Source organism: Branchiostoma lanceolatum, chromosome 4 (genome assembly GCF_035083965.1).
Source record: "Branchiostoma lanceolatum isolate klBraLanc5 chromosome 4, klBraLanc5.hap2, whole genome shotgun sequence".
Classification (NCBI taxonomy): Eukaryota; Metazoa; Chordata; class Leptocardii; order Amphioxiformes; family Branchiostomatidae; genus Branchiostoma; species Branchiostoma lanceolatum.
The window spans coordinates 7029670-7049677 of NC_089725.1; the positions used below are offsets into that span (position 1 = coordinate 7029670).

Below are 20008 nucleotides of genomic sequence, written 5' to 3' on the forward strand. Positions count from 1 at the left end.
TTTTTTATTGGAAAAACAGGAGAAACCCAAAACACAAAATTTACCGATCCAGAAAGTTAAAACTTCAAATCAAAAGTTTGGATCATTGCATGAAGGAGCATTATTACTGGAATGCAGTAATTGTTACATTATATGGAAGGGGCAGTTTTAAAACTATCTTCATCAACTTGACTATTACCTTACTCAATTTGTTCCTTTTTTGATCTGACTAATTACCTTATAAACGTTCTTGATGATCTCCAAATATAACAGTCCAGTAGATAATCTACAGAATAAGGCTTTGCTCAACCAGAGCAGGTTTAGATTGTACAGACTTAGCTGTTGTATGAGACCAAGAACATCATAAGAAGAAGTATGACCATAGTAGAAGACATTCTCATGATGAGGATATAGGCCCGTTGATAAACAAGCAGGTGTAAATCAGACAGTGGTGAGTCACACCTTGAATGAAGCAAGTGGAACTTGTATTTCTGGACACCACTATACACTAGGAGGCCATATATTAGTGTCCACCAAATATCAAATCATTATCGTCATTCTCTTGCAGGTGACAGCACTTTTAATTTGAATACATGTAGGTGGGAAATTTCTCGTGGGAAAAACATGGACGGGCAACCAGAGGTGTGTGCGTCAGTATCAGAGCTGACACCCTGCCCTGTTTGAAGACAGACAACCACTTTTTTTCTGGTTGAAGCACAAGGAGAGTCCTATCCAAATTTTTGGCTATGTCTTACAGAGATTTCACGACATTGGAAGCGCCAGAAATGACCCGCACAGCTCTTCTTACCTGTTTTTTTACTTCTCACCTGCGGATGTTCCAAAGGTGTCACATGCAAGAAAATGTCATCAAACATTTAAAATTTGGTGAACATTCATTTGGTACATCTACTAACATAATTCTACCAGGGCACATAATTCCGCCACCCTGAAAAGCTACATCCAAACAGATAGATCTCCAACCCAGTATAATGCACTCCTGTATATCTAAACTGTGCATATACCTGGAGGGTGCTGCACCTAGAGATCTCTCAAACTTACTGTTTTTATGTATCCCGGCGGATTAATGTTAATGGAGATTATACCTTGAAGTTCCAATTTTAGTTCTGTCGTACATTTATAGAACATTTACATAGTACATATCTAGGCTCATGCAGAGCACTAAATTCTCAATTCAGGTAGTAAAAGCCTCTCGCACCCCTCTTTCCTGAAATGGTTGTACAATGCTTTGGGAATACACTATTGTAAGTTGCCTGTAGCTTTTAGTGTAGTTGATGCATCAGGTGCCATCTGGGCAGGGCACCCAGAATGGATTCTTCCGTGGTTACGACACTACATGTCCCGGCTTAGGGATTCCTGTTGCACTGCCTGCTAAAACCTGCTGGACCTGTTTGCTGAAAGGAGCGTCTCGGTGTGAGTGGTCAGGGAATCGCCTCATGAATAATGATGGTTTCACTAGTCTGAGCTTCAGGGTAATGCCTTGGTTCGTTTGTACATTGTAGAGGCGAAAAAGACTGAAATCTCGGAGACAACGACCAGAAGGAAGAAGCATGTCCTCTCATTTGAACAAGGTCGGTTAAAAATCGTTTTCAGGTGTATCCTGGCATGTGTGTTAAAAACTGGGACTCAGCCTGCAGACTAATGCCTTGTTTTTCCAGCATGTGTTGTCTGTATGCAGTACCCATAAGTGCACGATGTTATTAGCATGAAGGTCTCCATGGTGCTTTTAATGGACTGTATACTGCAGTGGGGTGCGGTAATTGGTGACGGTACTCTGAAGATAATGCACAAGAGATAGGCCAACACAATTACGGTGGTTGCCTGGGTGTTGCCTATGTGGTGTGAAGGTAGGAGGTGAGTGGTGTGGACTCCATAGCGTGGAGGTTGAATTCCGAATTTCGTTGTAGGAGGGACGCGGCTTGTCATCGGGGGATGAATCCGTGGCAACGTATCATATGGATGAGGCTGTGAGCGCAGACGAAATGTCTGTGGCGAGCTCAGCACTAGATCCCAATTGGAAAAATAAAACTCAGGTAAGTGGCAGAACGTTGTCTTGATGATAGTTGATGTGAGCTGTTGCCAGAGGCTATTCGTCATTGTTTATAAGGCTTGCTGTGTTTATCCAGCTGTCAACATTGTTCAGCATGGCAGAAATTTATCTATTAACACTTAGTCTATGGGTTGGAGATTTGCTGTGATTTTTATTCACAAACCTCTCATCAGATATGCTTCTCTCAGTTGTGGTGTCTTCTCTGTCAGTTCTTTCCTGTCGTTACACATTCTGATACACATGTCATTTGTACATTATGTCAAACATAAACAATGGTTTTGTCAGGACCAGCATTTTAGATCTGTACCATAACATAACTGTTATAGCAACATACATAAATGCTCAACATGTATATGCTGTATACATACTGGTTACAATCTTTCCTGTTCCATAGACAGCTTGATTATACATTCTAACAGTACCCTCTGCTTTCGATCCACCATTTACCGGAGCCGAGGATGAAGCAAAATGCTTTTTGTTGTCTGCATATCAAAGGAGCCTCGCAAGCTTTTAGTGAAACACATGATGGAAGCAGAGGCCTAGCAGCCTCGGGGGTACATCATTATCTTCGCCGAGTACTTGTACTCGGAGAAGATTATGTTTTCGGTTGAAAAATCTGTTTGGTGGGTCTGAATGTATGTCAGAAGCATAACTCAAGAAAGCTTCAATGAATCTTTATGATTTTTGGTAGGTGTGTAGTGGATGTGCAAAGGAAGGTCAAGTTCGAAAATGATTCACCTTGCGTTTTTCAACAGTACTGCAGCAGACTTTGCAATTTTTTGTGTTTGTATGTAGGCAAAAAAAGTGACGGAAACATTGATGGATCTTCATGATTTTTTGCAGGTGTGTAAATGTTGTGAAAACGGAAGTCAAGTTTAAAAATGGTTCCCCTGGTATTTTCCGTCGGTACTGCAGCGGTCTTTGTGTGGACGTGTATTTGTATGTCGCCAGCATAACTCGAGAAGCTGTTGATGGATCTGTATGATATTCAGAGGGTGGGTAGGGTTTACAGAAAGGAAGGTCAAGTTCGATAATGGACCTTCTAGCGGGTACCTAAGGTACTGCAGCCGAGCTTCAACATTTTGGGTCATATCTTCTGAAAGTGCTGTGGTCATGATTTTTGTGTGGTAGATAGTTCATGCCACAGAGAGTAAGTTATGTAAATTTGGGCCCCCTAGCGGCTTGTTAAGAGCTGCAGTGGGTGTTTTTGTTTTGACATTCGGACATGAATAACTTGAGAAGGGGTCGACAGATCGTCGTGATGTTTGGTATGTAGAGAGCTCAGATGGCGCTTTACATAATCAATGACTAATTATGCAAATCAGGAGCTAATTTGCATAATTAGTACGGAAAGTTTGTTAACCCACTGCATTTCATGAAACATGGGACAGTGTCAGGTCATGTAAACAGATGGCCTTGCATAAACGTACATGTAGGTCAAATAAATAAACTATTCTCCAAGCAGAGGTGTGGGTCCTGCTGGTTTTTAACGCGTTCAGTTTAGGCATTTTTGTTCAACACGGTTGGCGACATAACGAAAAGGGGACAAAATAGAAAGCCTGACAAAAACACCTAAAAACACGTCAAAAACCAGCCAGACCCGCTCCTTTGCTTGGAGAGCACACTGCACCAAAACTGCACCACTGCTAGGTGCGGAAAAGTCACATGTACATTTACTATGTCTTTCAAAATGTGTATGATATGGAATAAAGATTTATTCTATTCATACATATTGATTGTACCATTTCATCATCACTATCAACTTACAACACTGCAATATCGAACCATTGTGGCCCATATAATATCAACATACTCATATTTTTTCATGACCAGTTATAACGTATATCAGCACACTCTATACATATACAAGTCCTGTACCACCAAATGATTTTTAACCTCATCTAGACTGGACTCATCCGCCCCATCATAACTTCCAAATGGTATGGTGCATGATCACATTTGTAGGGGGTGATAAGCATGTAAATATTAATCACTCTCCATAATAAGCCTTGATTATTTGGCGAAGATAATGCGTTCGTGGAACTCTAGTTAGGTTCTTTTTTCTTGGAATACGCCATTATAGATGCATTTAAGGTCACCAAGGAGATATACCTGACATGTATATCTGGGACTGGATCAAAGGAGGCTGAGTATAGTTGTAAAGGGATGGATAGCACTACAAATCATGGACCAATCGTCATGGAGATTTTAGGCCAGACTAGCTTCAAATATAATGGTTCTTGTAGAGTTATGCATAGGTGCCTGGACATTAGGACAAGTATTTATGGACTAATCCTTTATGTAAATTTGATAACTGCATCATCATCTATGATTAACATTTTTTTTCTAAAGCCCACATAAGGACAATTAGTTATTAATAAGGACTAATCCTTAATGTAAATTTAATAAATGCATAATCATCATCATCATCATCTATGATAACATTTTTTTAAGGCCCACTTAAACACCGATTTTCCCTGAAGTCGCAGCCAATATCGGGACAGCGATGTGTTCACTTATGATTCACATAACAATGCGATATGCCGTGAAACACCTGTGGTGCCCATCCTGCCGTGACCTGGCATGACCTCTGAATGAAGAAGAGAGAAAAACACAGTCAATCATTTATTATTGTGCACTGTAACGTACTGCTTACAATTTTTGTATGATTTATTCAGAAGATCATTTAAAAAAACAACATTCTTTTAACAGACAGAGCTAGATATGTAACCAATTGGAAGAAATATTCAGCTCTTCTAAAAAGATTACTGTTACAATGCATGACTCCACCACCTGTTAAATGCTGTGTGAGCATGTGGTACACTGAGGTGTTTGAGGAGGAATTATGTTAGGGTTACCAATTGTCGTCAACTTGTGAATCTTCGTTCTTCTAGTGCTCTACCTGATTAACATACCTGTAAATCATTAAAAATGCACCAAAATTGTCTTAAGTAGTCTACACTCTACAGACAATTAATGGTTAAGTCACTAAAGTATGTTTGTCTTACCGTTTGCTTGACAAGGTTGAAGAAAACAAAGTTGTACAGTCAATTTCAACTTGAAATTCATGTGGTAGAGGCATGGCATTTGTTTTGACATGTGAAATTGTAGTGTCTGTGCGAGGGGTCGCCTGGTTATATTAAACCTTCCTAAAAACAAGTAAGAGATTCGAACCTCTGAATCCATAGATGATTTAGTTAAAAAAAGGTTTGACGTCAGCTACTTTTGAATCTAGATATCTTGCAAGTTATACAAAACTGATGAAAATAATACATGGTATGGAATTTAGTCACAGTAACTGTAAATGCATTTACGTTCACATGGTTTTGAATACGCGGTAGGGAAAAAATGGAGTGTTCGCGGTGGTTTTAAGTTTGCTTTTGAGATAATATGTTGACAAGGGGGTATAGGAGGGCAAATAATTTTGTGGTGATTTTAAGTTCACAGCGAAGAGCTTACCGCAAAAACCACGCACATAAAACCACCACAAACATTTCTGCATTTACAGTACATAATATGAAATGCGTCATGTATCATGCTGCCAGGTAACTTGTTACGGCTTCAGGAGTTGATTCTTTTCTGTTGTGTTGCTTGATGCAAACCTTCATTGCTATCGACATAACATATCACGTTGTCACTGCCAATCAATATATCTTCGTCAACCTTGGCAATAATAAGACATTTTCTGTACCATGATAAATGCCCCCTGCTTACCTGGCAGACTCTGTCAACCTTGTTAAGTTAACTAGGCATGTTAAAGCAGCTCCCCATAGACAATTGTATACATACCACAAAATAGGATCAGACTTGAAAATCTGATTGATGTGATACAAATATTCAGAAACAATTTGCCCATTCAGTCAAAACATCCACAGCTTTGTATGTTATTTCACAACATTTCCAAATACAGATCGTACTAGTGGCTAGGTAGAGATGTGTAAGTTAACTGATATGGCACACAGTACAGCCAACAATTATGATGGGACAGGGAAGGGAATTCTCTAACCTCTTACTGCAATCAACATTTATCACAATGTTCTTCACTACATTACTTTGTACTAAAACATGGTTCAAATGTGTGTCTAACACAGTGACTTGTGTTCCTGCTGAAAAATAACTTTGTCTGTGTTGTTTCTTGACTTGTCCATAGAACAGATAATCCTGTGATGTTTGAAAGACATGTATTAACATTTTTAGCACAATATTGTTTCAATATCTACAATGTAAATGTTAAAAAGTGTTAAGATATCTGAACATGTTTTGTTGATGGATATAATCATTGTATATTTGTTGGTGGATGCAGGACAGAGGATACTATGATGTGGATCAGCCCTATGATGAAGACAGCCAGCTCATCTCTAAGTGTGGTGTGCTGGAGGTGGCGTTTGCGTACGACGCACCAAATCGCAAGATGACGGTGTCCATCGTCCAGGCACGAGACGTGCCGTCCAAGGATCGAGGAGGGACTGGCGGATACCAGGTAAGGCTTTATTTGATCAGGCTAAATTTTTGATGTAAGAGAAGTCAGCAAGCCTAGCCTTGTCACACATTCTGGGACCTTGAAAATGTTTCTTGTTAACCGACTAACCTTGGGAAACATGCTGACCCTTACCTTTTTTTTGGCTCAAACCCAAGGAACCCCACAATATTGCATATTCAGGCATACTGTACGTAGAACAGGCTTTTTCTTTGTACCATTGATCTGAAATGGTTCATTTATTTTGTATACTTTCGTCATTTTGAAAATCAATTACATGTATAGGGCTGTAAATCGCTTGATCATATCAGGGCCAGTAATTTTGCTGGTGAAGTCCCAATTTTTGTAGTGTTATGCCTAAATTTTGCTGGTGTTCACACATGCACAAATGTTAGTCTAGAGGCCTGCGTCATAATATTAAAGGGGTACTCAACAGCAGGTGTAATTGTTATGCCATAAAGTTAGCCTCTACCAGGCCCTCTTACGGGCATATGAATCATAGAATTCGGCAGAAAAAGGAATAATTAGCCAGTAGATTCAGTCCACAGTGAAGATCACATTTCGCCCATAACAGAGCCTGCAAGTGAAACCCTGGCGCAGTTAGTCTGGTAGAGACTACCATAAAGTACTAGTTTTATCAGGTTGATTCCATGGAAATGCACAGCTCTGACAACATTCAATCCTTCTCTCTATTCCTGACTAATCTACAGGTACACATGGTGCTGCTGCCCACCAAGAAGCAGCGCTGTAAGACTAAGGTCCGGCAGGGCAACAACCCTGTCTTCAAGGAATCCTTTCGCTTCTCAAGAGTCAACCAAGACGAGCTGCCTGACATGGGCGTACGCTTCCGCCTGTAAGTCTTCAACGATTGCTCTCCTTGGTGCCCTTTACAGCAACATTTAATTTCAATATTATGCCGTTTCTTCAGAGAAGTTGAGTAAAGCTGTGTCTACAGAGATATGATTTGTAATGGCTAATCCAGTTACATTTCAGGCTTGCTATAATCATAATGACAAAGTCAAAGACAGTGCAGCCGGCAACATCAACGGTCTGCAGAGAACTGTTTCAGGGCATTTCCCATTCAGCTGACTGACAGTGACATATCCAAACCAATAATAATTGGACCCCACTGCTTTAAAGGCACCCAGAGCATTTTATGAGGCTTGAAAACTGGAAATATTATAGTTGCTGTAATCTTTATGAAATTGACATTTAATGCCACTGTTTACCACATTTGCGTGCGGATTTCTTATCAAAAGTGCTCAAAAGCGGCACAAAAATAAGCTACATGGTGATCTTTTAGTTTCACGCGCCTAGAGTAAATAGACCGATACCATAGCCCCGCCCACCTCCGTCAAAACGTAGAAATGCAAGAATTAAAACATAGAAATGCAAATATTTGACGGACATGCAGTCACTCTCTCATTGGTCGAACCGCTAATTGTGATGGACGGTCAGGATCTGAGTCTATTTATCTAAGGGCTTGGATTTTTTATCAGTTCTCACCACACAACGACATCGTATCTTTGCTCCTTTAATGTCAATATGTAATGGTATAGTGTTATTGAAACTTACTATGTGTAGGAATGACTAGAAATTGGAGTCTTTTTATTCAAGTTTCAAGCCTCATAAAATGCTCTGGATGCCTTTAACAAGGAAGCAAATGACAACTGGGACCACCTGGTTATGTATTCTGAGAGCCAAATCTGCAAAACAGCGTTTTTGATCCAATCACTGTTTGCCCTCCCCCATGCAGGTATGCCTGTGAGCGGATGAAGAAGGAACGGCTGATCGGGGAGAAGCTTGTTGGCTTCAGTAACCTCAAGTTGGACCAACGAGAGAGTATGGCGGTGACACTACCGCTGGAGCCAAGGAGCAACCTCAGTGTAAGTCTACAAAAATGTACATAGTATTGAACATTCTTATTCCTTCATATAGGCCTCCATGTTGATCTTAGCAGGATGGAAAATTGAGCACTGTTTGTGATTGTCTATACTGTTACAGTAGTACTGTACACAAGTAGTATCCAGTATTTTGATTATACTGGTGCGAGGTTTTCTGACACGGGTAGGCAGCAGTCGGCCAGTCTTCACGCCACGCTTCCAAGCAGCTCTGTCCAGCGGGTCCACGCTGGTGAGGCCGCACTCTGTAATGTCCTTCTTGACGCACTCGGTCCAAGATGCTCTCACCTTTTTACTCCTGACAAGGAGAAGTGTAAAACCATATAGCACAAACTTTCACACAGCAGTCAATTTAATTGCTTGTGACAGCACTTTCTGATTACATTCACTCCACAATAAGACTTCTTCAGTGAACATAGTACTATTATATATAATAATATATTAGACATTTGACAGGTACAAACAATGTGTATAAACGAATATGTGAAAATTGTGCTATTCAGCCTACAGGCTGATAAATGTTTTTTGAAGCTTTTGTGCAATAAAACCATTTCATTCATTTACTTCTCGTTCTTGATTTTTGCTGCCAGATGTTTCAATCTAATTCCCTCAAAGACATCACAGTGAACATGGCAGCCAGTTCAGAACCTTGAGAAAAACCTTATTTTGAGAAGCAAACATTCTTGCCATTGCATGTAAGGGTGTATATATTTAATGATACCCCTGGGGACAATTCTTTCATGTCGGACAACTGTACTCTGGTCAGGGGTAGATTCCAGTCTGCTACATGCACACCTGTAATTATTTCAAATCTTTGTGAAGCATGTCATGATGCATGTGTACAGTTGTCAGAAGGCCTTCTACATGTATCAAATGACTGGTCTGAAATGACATAATGAAGAACCACAATTTTAGGGTAACCTTGTTGTGCACATAGTCTACATGTATAATATACATGTAGACTATGTGCACAACAAGGTTACCCTAAAATTGTGGTTCTTCATTTAGATCTAGAAGTAGCTATAATGAAAAATACCAGGTACTTCATACCAAAAAACCTTACAAGTACAAAGACTGTGACTGAGTTTTTACCATTGAAAAGCAATGTTAGCATAGAGCAGGTACATATGTATGCAGAATATGTCACAAAGTCTCTTATTTGCCAGTAAAAGCAAGTTGGAAAAGCACACACTTTGATAGCAGGCCATTCTGTTTTAAACACGAAGAAAAGTTAAAAAGTTAAATGTATTTAAGCATACTCGTACTATTGTCATTTGCAACCTGTTCAAAGATCATACTTTGGAAGAAAACAACTGAAGCGGCACATAGATACTGCTCACTGATCTGTTAAGCATGTTTGTAAAAACAAAACAAATACCATAGGATAGATTGATTGTTCTACTGTTATTTTGTGGCCTTAAGTGCCACGGCTATGCAATACCACTGTTACAGTATTTGTTTTGTGAGACTTAGTAATTTCAGTTTAACATGTTTTGTGTTTTCACATGGTACAATGTGTACTTTCAAAACAATATACAATGCTAAAGTCAACAAAAAAACTGGTACATGTAGCTTCCAAGCTGATGGGCTTGGCCACACATAAAGATCAGACCAAAAAATGCTAGTATCTGATACAGGCAAAGTACAGCAGGACGTTGGTCCACCTCGGCATAATTGCCTTAAGGCGATCTTCGCTGCTACTTTATATTTGCTTGTGTAAGATTGGGAAGTGCCCCTTGGTGCTGCTTTCAAACTGAGAGTTTTTACATGTCTGAATGTGGTCCGGTGTTATATCCTGAGATGCTCTCAAGCATATACAGAAAGAAAGGAAGTACTGTAATTCCCTTTATCTTCACGTTAGCAAAACTTCACGGTGTAAGGAAAATGGACATTTTCACTGAACTTTAACTTCACTGTGGCGGCAAGTGATTTACAGAACGGATGTGTGAAGGAATCCTAAATGATAACAAGTTTTTTCACGGTGATGATAAGTTTACGGAACAGGGGTGACCGCAAAAACAGTGAACATATTAAAGTTACAGTCAAAGAAACAAGAATTACAGTAGTCAGTGAGGCTATATTGACTAAGACATCTACTGATTTATCAATAAGATGAATGTTGACGTATAACATGTTACTATCTACTCAGAATTACTTGAATTCGTTCCATCATGTTTGGCAGCCTTGACTACACTCGTCCAGTGTTTTTCTGTTGCAGTTTGCCTATTATTTGTATTGTTTATGCATGCTTTACATAATACTATTGAGCATTTTGAATTATTCATAAACCATATCTTTCTACTATCCTTAACTGACCTTGAAGAGGAACATCTCCCTGCTGATATAAACTTCACAAAATTGAAATCAACAGTGGTTAACATTACATTGTCCTGAATTATTCATGTTCATCAGAGTCACATTATATTCAAATTCTGCCGAAGGAAGCTGAAGATCATGAATAATTAAGACTGTTACCACGGGCAGCTATGGGCAAACGTGTGCATGTGGCTGGGTATGGCACCTGATTACAATGAAGTGGTACCGGCCACAGTGTAGAATGTGGCAGGTTGCTGAGCGGAAAAACCGGTTTCTGCTTAATCTGTTTTGCCAGTAGTGATTGCAGAAGTGAATTGTCCAGAGAGGTGCGGCGGTGTAGCATACAGTCACTGGCCGGGCACAAACCATGGCAGCAAAATTCGTCCCTGCTGAGTTTCTCGAGGTAACCGCAACATCGATTAATCCATACTTTGCAGCAGATAGAAGTGAAAACCAGATACGAGGATAAGTCCATGTAACCTACATGTTTGTATATGCACAATGTATTTTACTTCTGTCCCCATAAATGGTCGATGTTTTCTCTGTATGTAGACATTTGTCTCAACTAATGTGATTTTGTAGACTCTGATGCAATCTATGTTCAGGAAATGCATCGTGTAGGGACAGGAGTTATTCAACACTAACTGTATAAACCGTTCTTGCATACTTTCATAAGGATGACCGGTATGTCAATCAATATATTGGCAGTCATTATAAGTGCTTGTGGCTACTGAAGACAGGCTATGTCACCTCCATGTTGTCCCCCATTAGTAGGGCGATGTTTCAGACACATGATCTATGGGCTGGCTATAACTGCCATGGGGACCTGTCATCAAACACAGATCAGCGCGGGGTGATCGAATTGTCTTTTTAAAGCAATCTACAGCTTAAAGAGTATACCTGGCATACCTACATGTGTGTAATCTGTTACTAGTTGTTCCTGTCTTATTGAGTTTGTTCCCATGATCTGCAACATGGCTGTACATGCATGAGTAGACAGCTTTTAAAGCCGTCCAGCCAGCAGTTGTTGTGTAAGGGTTTTTAACCTTCTCCCTGCTGCCTAACTCTGTAGCCAATTGGGTGCCAAATGGCTACATGCACTTCAGAGTGCTACAAGGTTTTAGGTGATGGAATTCGTTGCAGCATCTTGCAATGGGGATTATATAGAATTAAGACATGACTGTCTGAAGCTATAAAAATTGATCACGTTACCATGTACATGTATGTACAATGTACATGACACTGTGCTACATGACATATTACGTTGCCTTATACTACTGTTGAGAGCAGTATCATCTAGACTTCTTAACAGCATTTTTCGAATCTCATTTCACAAACACTGATAAAAGCACCATGCATCACCAAATTTGTATTCAAGGTAATCTGGGGGGGGTTCTTTAGTACACGGGGTAACTTACAAGACTAGACAGTAAGTGTAGATATACAATGAAATTTTGACAAATTCTGGTGTGTAAATTTTGAAGATATTCAGCATTACAAACACTTGTCTACAGATTTTTCTGACTTAGTTAAGGCCTGGCCAAAAAATCAATCAAAATTGATGGTGACTGTACTGTTACAGTACACATTGTCTGGTGGTGTGAACTGTGGCCCTGGAAACATGTAGAAAGTTAGGATGGTGGGTACATTACACGAGGATAGAGAAGGCCCCAAAACTTTATCCATTATCACAATTTACAACTGTATTGAGTAGAGTTCACCAGTAAAGGTGAAGCAGAATCAACCTTAGCTGGAAGTTTCATGTCTGTATCATGATGAGATCTTTTGAACTACCATTTGTAACTGTCATACTTGTCAAATACTGGTACTAACTTATATTTCACTCCATACCACATAGTATTATTACAGACCGCTGCTCTTTGTAATGTGTGTGTTGTGTTCTTTGATGTGATCGAGCTGTGGCTCTCCTCAATCACGGCTCACCTCATTTAATGTCCTATTTGAGGGACGTCCCTAACTGAAGCTAGGAACTCATTTTCGCCTGAGTGAAGTGAGGAAATTCTCATGTTCAATTTTAACTCAGAACTTTTTAATTTCAGGTCCATCACCATACCCATTAGGCCACACAACAGTTCACATTTTGACTGATCTTCTCCATGGTGACAACCAAATGTTCACTATATATATTCCTGGTGAAACTGTTCTTTCAAGGTTTTGTGGTGATCTCTTTGTCACCAATAAAGTCCAACTAAAACCAATCAATCAATGAACAGGAAGACCCATGTCTGAGATGTTGTACTGACACAATGTTGTGTATTTCCCTCAATGTTTCTTCACTATTATTCCAGGTGAAACTGTTCTTTCAAGGTTTTGTGATGATCTCTTTGTCACCAATGAAGTCCAACTATAATCAATCAGTAAATGAACAGTAATTTGACCCATGTCTGAGATGTTCTACTGACAGTGTCGTGTATTTGTTTCTCACAGGGAGGAGACTCCCAGTTCAGCCTATCAGGACTGTCCCGGAGCGACAGTGGGTCCTCCAGCCAATCCCTGACCCACGCAGGGGGCGTGCCGGAGCTGCTGGTAGGTCTGGCGTACAACGCCACGACCGGGCGGCTGTCGGTGGAGGTCATCAAAGGCAGCCACTTCCGCAACATGGCCATGAACAGAGCACCAGGTCAGTACATGTAGAATACAACACGGGGTATTCCATATTGCCTGAGGTACCGGCCCGACCGCGGGTCGGAACGCTCGAAGGCCAGAGGGTAATCTGACCAGCTGGAGGGCCGGGATCAAGTGTGATGCAGAATACACCGTGTTGTATTTCATTATGTCATACCCACCTGAAAAAACACACTTTTCAAGAGTTGAGACAGTTTTGTGTCCTCGAAACTCAAAAATTATAACAACATCATTGTAACGTCTGAATCCGGTATTTGAATTTTTGACAGTGGGGCAACCGCCGCACTCAAAGCGAGTTTAAATCGTTCGAATTGGGAAGCCCAGACCACTTTGAACACGCATGTCAAAGGTTATGGCAGTCCGGGTATGATAGCTTAGTAAATTATTTTTCTCTATTAAAATCTGATGGACAACATGAGTTACAGATTTTGCATGACCAAAAAAAAAAAAAAGGTTACCCAAAGTAATGAGGTATTCCCAGCTGCAAGCTCTTGCCTCTGGGTTAATTTTATGACAGATTGAAATCCAGCTGGTCAGCAAAATATCCTGAAATGTCTTCAGCCATCATTACGGATTCTGAAAGAAAAAAAGGAAGTTGATGTATGTTGGGCTGTGTACCTAAACAAAATTTCAGGTACAGGTACGGTACAGCGGTTTAGGTACAGGTCCGGACCTGTACATGTACCTAAACAAGTTTGGTCAATCATCTGTAAGTTAAACATGTAGCCAACTGTCTTTTTTAGTGGTAAATTGTCATCTTTGTATGAGGATTTATGTATTTGAATCTCAAAAGAAGTCTAGTTGCAAGTTTTCTTCATTTTCAACTGTGAGGTTATCAAAATTGTCATCTCTGTCAAGGAATTTACCTAGTACCTTTAGTCTAAAAAATGGTGTTCTCTAGTGTTTTAGTTTGCTTAGGTACATATACAGGTACAATAGATGTTCACCTGTACCGAAACAATTTTACAGGTACAGGATATGGGAGATTCTTAATACACAACCAGGTATTCTCACCTGCTAACGTTTCGGTGTCTGTCAGACACCTTCTTCAGAGCTTCTGACTGGAGTACTGCTTCTCACCGCTATAAGTAGCCGATGTAGGTGGCGCTTTTGCGGTGAGAACACTGTCCCAAATATGTCCCACTGTCTACATCGGCTACTTATAGCGTTGAGAAACAGTACTCCAGTCAGAAGCTCTGAAGAAGGTGTCTGACAGACACCGAAACGTTAGCAGGTGAGAATACCTGGTTGTGTATTAAGAATCTTCCTATATGCTATATTCTACCAACCTGATGAAATTATTTTCGGAGGTACAGGTACAGGTTTTAGGTGCACAGCTCTGCATGTAGGTCACATACATTTAATAGACTATGTTCAATATGTACTAACGATCACTCCTACTACATTACAGACACTTATGTGAAGATATGTCTGATGGCTTCTAATGGTCAAGAGCTGTCCAGAAGCAAGACGTCCATTCGCCGCGGGCAGCCCAACCCAGTCTACAAGGAGACCTTCATTTTCCAGGTGGCGCTGTTTCAACTGTCGGACGTAACACTGATGTTCTCCGTCTACAATAAACGAGGGATGAAACGGAAGGAAATGATTGGTTGGTTCTCTCTTGGTAAGTTGTTCTGGCTAGTTTTTAGTGTGAGATACAAAGGAACGTAAATGGAAATATTTTTGTTGTAACTAGAAACAAGGCAACATTTGCAAGCAAATGTGGCATATTTCACACCCCATGTAAAATGGACCAATTCAATAATGACAATGGTGACAATGGTGTCACCTCATAAGGATGAACTGAACTGAGCTCAAAGTCACCTTAGACCAAGAAGGTAGATGCTGTTTTGCACTGTAATGTTTAACTTAGTTAATTTGTCGAGATGTTGTTTCACTGTCATAAAACAACAGTAGTAAGGAGCAGCCGAACCATTGGTAGGACATCTTATACTTATTATAGTAGTCAATCTGTGTAGATGTTGTTTTACCCTGTAGTTAATCAACGGAGATGCTGTTTTTACAGGATTGAACAACAGTGGTGAGGAGGAGCTGAACCATTGGCAGGACATGCGGGAGTCTAAGGGGCAGCAGGTCTGTAGATGGCACGTGCTTCTGGAGTCATGAGTCCGGAGCTCCTGATCGCAGACGCACACACTCCTGGAACAGTTCCGAGGCCGCCGGCTCAACCTGTGCCCCCTGGATCTCTTACAACTTTCTTTGGTCAATCAAGAAACCATCATACAATAGTTATAGCATACCTGCCAAAAGAAAGATCATTCTGATTGAATGTCCATAGCTGATTGCAGATTTAAACTTCTACATTTTAAAAAAAGAGGAAAAAACTCAAATTATGAAACAGAGCTCTAGTCATGTTCATTAGATTAAAGACACGCTTGCACATTATAAGTGATGATAAAATTATGATTTTAACCTGCCTGAACTTTCCGTGAAAAATATGACCGTAAGATAATCATAGGTGCAGCTTCAGATGCATCACTTGGTCCGAAAGTGGTTTATGGTCATGATCAGATAGTCTGACATTTTAAGTTAAAACACACAAGCTCAACCACTAATACTTCCAATCGTCCTGGAACTATCAGAATAAGTAAAGAGGTCTTGATAATATATTGGAGACATACAGTTAAGTTTCCTATTAGTATTTGGGACAAATTGTCCAAGAATAGACATTATCCCTCCTACATGCTATATAAGTTCTAGATGTAGTTTTGTATCAGCTGGTTGGTACATTGTAATAAAAACATTGTAACACCAACCACGAGGTTTACGTGGTTCAATAAAGATTCATTTTCATATGACCCAATTCTGGTTATCATTCATAGGAAGCTGAAATTTTACACATCTCTATCGGTCACGTGCAAAACACTTGTTGGGAACTTGAAAAGGTAGTAAAAGGTATCCTGTGTGCCAAGATTCACAAGATTTATTCCTCTTAGTCTGGGAGAAATTAACCTTTGATAAACACAGCACATATTCAAAATCCTGATGACCATTTTAAATTTGCAAAAATTACACTTTACTTCACCCTAGCAGCTGTAAAAGAAAAACTGTAAAGGGTTCAGAAATGAAAACTACAGAAGCCTACAGAGATGTCCATTGGTATACATATGAAACTTCAGCTTCCTTCGATAAAAACCAGGAGTTGGTCATATAAATCTTTATGGAACAGCCCATGAAAGTAGTGCATTATGTATAATGTTGATGTCTCAACGTTGACATGGATACATTGTATATCAGTCTTTGACAGTGGATTAGCTGAACATACAGACCACTATAACAGTTGTATGTCATGTCATCTCCAAAAGTCAAATGTGAATGAATAGTATATATTGCCTTGTCTGCTACTAATTATAACCAGATGATAATAGGTAAGTTGCTCTCTATAATATAGAGGTAGCAATATGTTAACTTATTCCCTAAAATAAGACAGTGTACAGTTATATGTATTACAAGGCCGCACCATCTAATAGTACATGTACATTGTCTAGTTTGGGATTGTTATTGCTGGTATATTGAACCGGTGTACTGCATATTGTGTGCAGGAGAAATAGAGAAAAACAACAAGAAAGAAGAAAGTATGAAAATTGTTGAAAAAGAGGTTAAGTGAAGAAAGGCATATAGGTACGCATATTTTTAGTCGATGAATTGAAAGTGTGCTCTAATTAGTTTCCATAGTTTTCCATTATATTATAGAATCTGATGTAATGTTTGCAGATAGCTTGATAAAGAGGACAGTATAATTTCATACATGTGAAACAAAACAAAATTGGAAACAAATCCTGAAGCCAAATTATACAATGTTGGTGTGGTCTAATACCTTTCACTTCAAGTACGTAGAACTTAACTGAAAATTAACCAAGAGTAGGATTAATGTTACAACATGTATCTGCACCAATCTTCTCACAGAACTAAGAACATCACTATTAGTAAGTATTATATAGAACTGTCAGTAGTGGTCAGAAAGTAAAACTAAAAGCATATATTATTGAATTATATATGTATATATAGTGTAAGGTGTACATTTACTAAATAAATGTGTAACAAATTAGACCTATGAGAATCAAGTGATTTAGCCTCACATGGATGTAACAAGGCCATGTTGTGTAGATTATCAATGAATGAAATTAGGAAGTACTATAAATTATGATATATATATAGCTGCTGATATGAATCCTCAAATGGATTATATGTGCATTGAACACCACATGTTTTGATTTGATGAAATATTAAGTTATTGAAAGTTCAGAGAGTGAGATAGTTTCTGGTAGGCACAGAAATGATTGTGAAAACAGAATTATTGCTTTACTTATAATAAATCCTGAAATATTGGTTGGAAGCATGGTTAAGGTACCTGATGAGCTGCCCAATTTAAGTACAAGATGATTTATGTACGCACTTAAGTAGGAACACGGACCTCATTACACTAAATAAATAAACACATAAGCAAATGAAAAAAAATGCCAACTTCTGAAATTCTATACCATTCTATATTCACGTTTGTGTGCATGTGCTATTGTACATTGCATGTTTGTATGTGTGTGCATTTGTAGGAGCATGTGTGTGGTGCATTATTATGTTGAATGCATGTGTGAAGACCTCTACTGTCATACATAGGGACCTGAAAAGGTATTCTTGACAACATTCCATGAAATATAATTAAGTTTTCCTTTTTCAAAGTGAACCATCTCAGTATGAATTTGTACATTCCAATTCCAACCCCTTCTGCCATGCAAGAAGCAAGGAAGTTATAGGCTGCCTATAACCTCCTTGCAAGGAGTCTTGATTGTTTTTCAATACTTAGGCATGGTCCTACACTTAAAGGGAGACTCAACAGCAGAAACTAGTGTTTAGGTTCAGGTACGAAGTCATACCTACGGGCTGCATCATTCCCATCATGCATTACTTGTGGTTCTTCATGTGGGCACTTTGAAGTTACTAAATAATACTTACTATATCTTAACTAAAGGGTTCATTTCTTTGTTAATCTGTGACAAAGGTTTACAAATTTCGTTGATTTTGTATTCTAAAAATGTGGTCTCTTTAATAAACATAACACCTGCTTCTGCTGTTGGGAACCCTTAAGGGATGCTGCATCACTGAATCCAGAATCTGATGTATCAGGTGCAGAGAAAGCACGGAGAAGTGACCTCAGTACAGAAAATGATGGGAAGGATAGTCAAGAAATTCTAAGAAAAATACCCAATGGCTGTATATCATTTTACACTGGCCCCCGGGGGTCTCTGGGTGTCAAATATTCTACATTATAGCTCTTATCATTAAAGATCCCTTTGTAAGAGCTGTTTTGACCAAATTATGTATTTGTTGGGTATGTCTTTTTCCTTGGAAACATTAACCAGGATTTTTACCAACCAGGCAAAGCAGATTTAGGCACTTCTCTTTGAATCCCTGTTCCATGTTTTTATCAATGATTTATCTACATTGACTAGCAAATAAGATCACAATGTAAAATTTGATAAATCCTTTGCATATGTACAAATACCATCCACCAGGATGAAAAAATGTATCGAAGGAATTCACCGACGTAACATCACCCAGTAAAATGGTAACGGAGGTTACAAGCTGTGAAAAACATCTGAATATTAAAACCACTGGATATATTAATTGTTTACATTATGCTGTAATGGAGTGTAATGGCACACAAGTCCTTAGTTTAGTTGAGATGCTAAGATGTAAAGAAGATCGAACTTGAAGTGTAATGCTTAAGTAACACTTAGCATATTAAATTGATATGATAGCTAAGATACAACATGTAGAACAGTAATGAGTACTGTGAGATTGATGTGGAAAAGACTCAATTTTTAGATATCTGATCAAATTTGACTTTGAATACTATTATCTAAGTTATGACTGAAGTATTTGTTTTTACAGGAGACTGCTTTATCTGTGATTGGCCAATACAACGTTGAAGGTTAATCTAATAAAGCAATGATACAAACCAATGGTTTTGATTGGCTCATTTTTTTATCACAGCCTAAACCAGCACAGTTACAAGAATATTCGTCAAACAATATTAATAAAAAAAATTAATTAAATTAAATTAAACCAGCACACTTTGAAAACTTTTATACTGTTGATAACTGTTATGTCCATTTGTGTGTATATATAAATATTTATATAATCATACTTATTTTTTATATAAGTATGAAATTCCCATCATTTGCCACTATGGAATTATAACATTTCTTATTAATTATGCAAACAACGTCTTCGTTTATATCTCTCAATATTCCTCTCAGTGACATATGTCATGTTGGAGAGTTCTATTTCCAATTGTGAAATGCAGTGGATTTATAAACTAGAGAATGACCGCAGATGACCCAAAATGGAACGCGCGATCAGTTCGAATTACGTCAGATCGAACATGGTTGTTGCCTTCAAAGTGTAGTCTACTACCTCTGTACTACAATTTCTCTTTACACCCGGTTTGAAGTCTCGCAGAATCTCCGCCGAAGTGTAGTACTACTACCCCCGAGGCTGTAGTAGACTTCTGCAGTAGTTTTCTTTTTACACCCAGAAAAAAGCTGTAGTCTACTACAGTAGTAGACTACCAAGTGTAAATTGGGCCTTACTCTATCTACA

At 39.0% G+C, this 20008-nt stretch overlaps 1 protein-coding gene across 7 annotated transcripts in view; it reads left to right on the plus strand.

Moving 5' to 3' along the window:
- Positions 1–19368, plus strand: part of LOC136432375 (synaptotagmin-14-like) — a 45111-nt gene extending 25743 nt beyond the window's left edge. For 4 of the 7 annotated variants that reach the window (XM_066423615.1, XM_066423616.1, XM_066423617.1 and 1 more), the window contains 8 exons: positions 1500–1568; positions 1905–2030; positions 6351–6527; positions 7235–7377; positions 8281–8410; positions 13190–13382; positions 14799–15011; positions 15414–19368. In XM_066423615.1, coding sequence (XP_066279712.1) covers positions 1500–1568; positions 1905–2030; positions 6351–6527; positions 7235–7377; positions 8281–8410; positions 13190–13382; positions 14799–15011; positions 15414–15514 — 1152 coding nt within the window. In that variant the 3' untranslated portion in view covers positions 15515–19368. The remainder of the gene's footprint in view (positions 1–1499; positions 1569–1904; positions 2031–6350; positions 6528–7234; positions 7378–8280; positions 8411–13189; positions 13383–14798; positions 15012–15413) is intronic. The other 3 variants (XM_066423612.1, XM_066423611.1, XM_066423614.1) reach the window with 3 other exon arrangements.
- Positions 19369–20008: the final 640 nt, after the last annotated feature.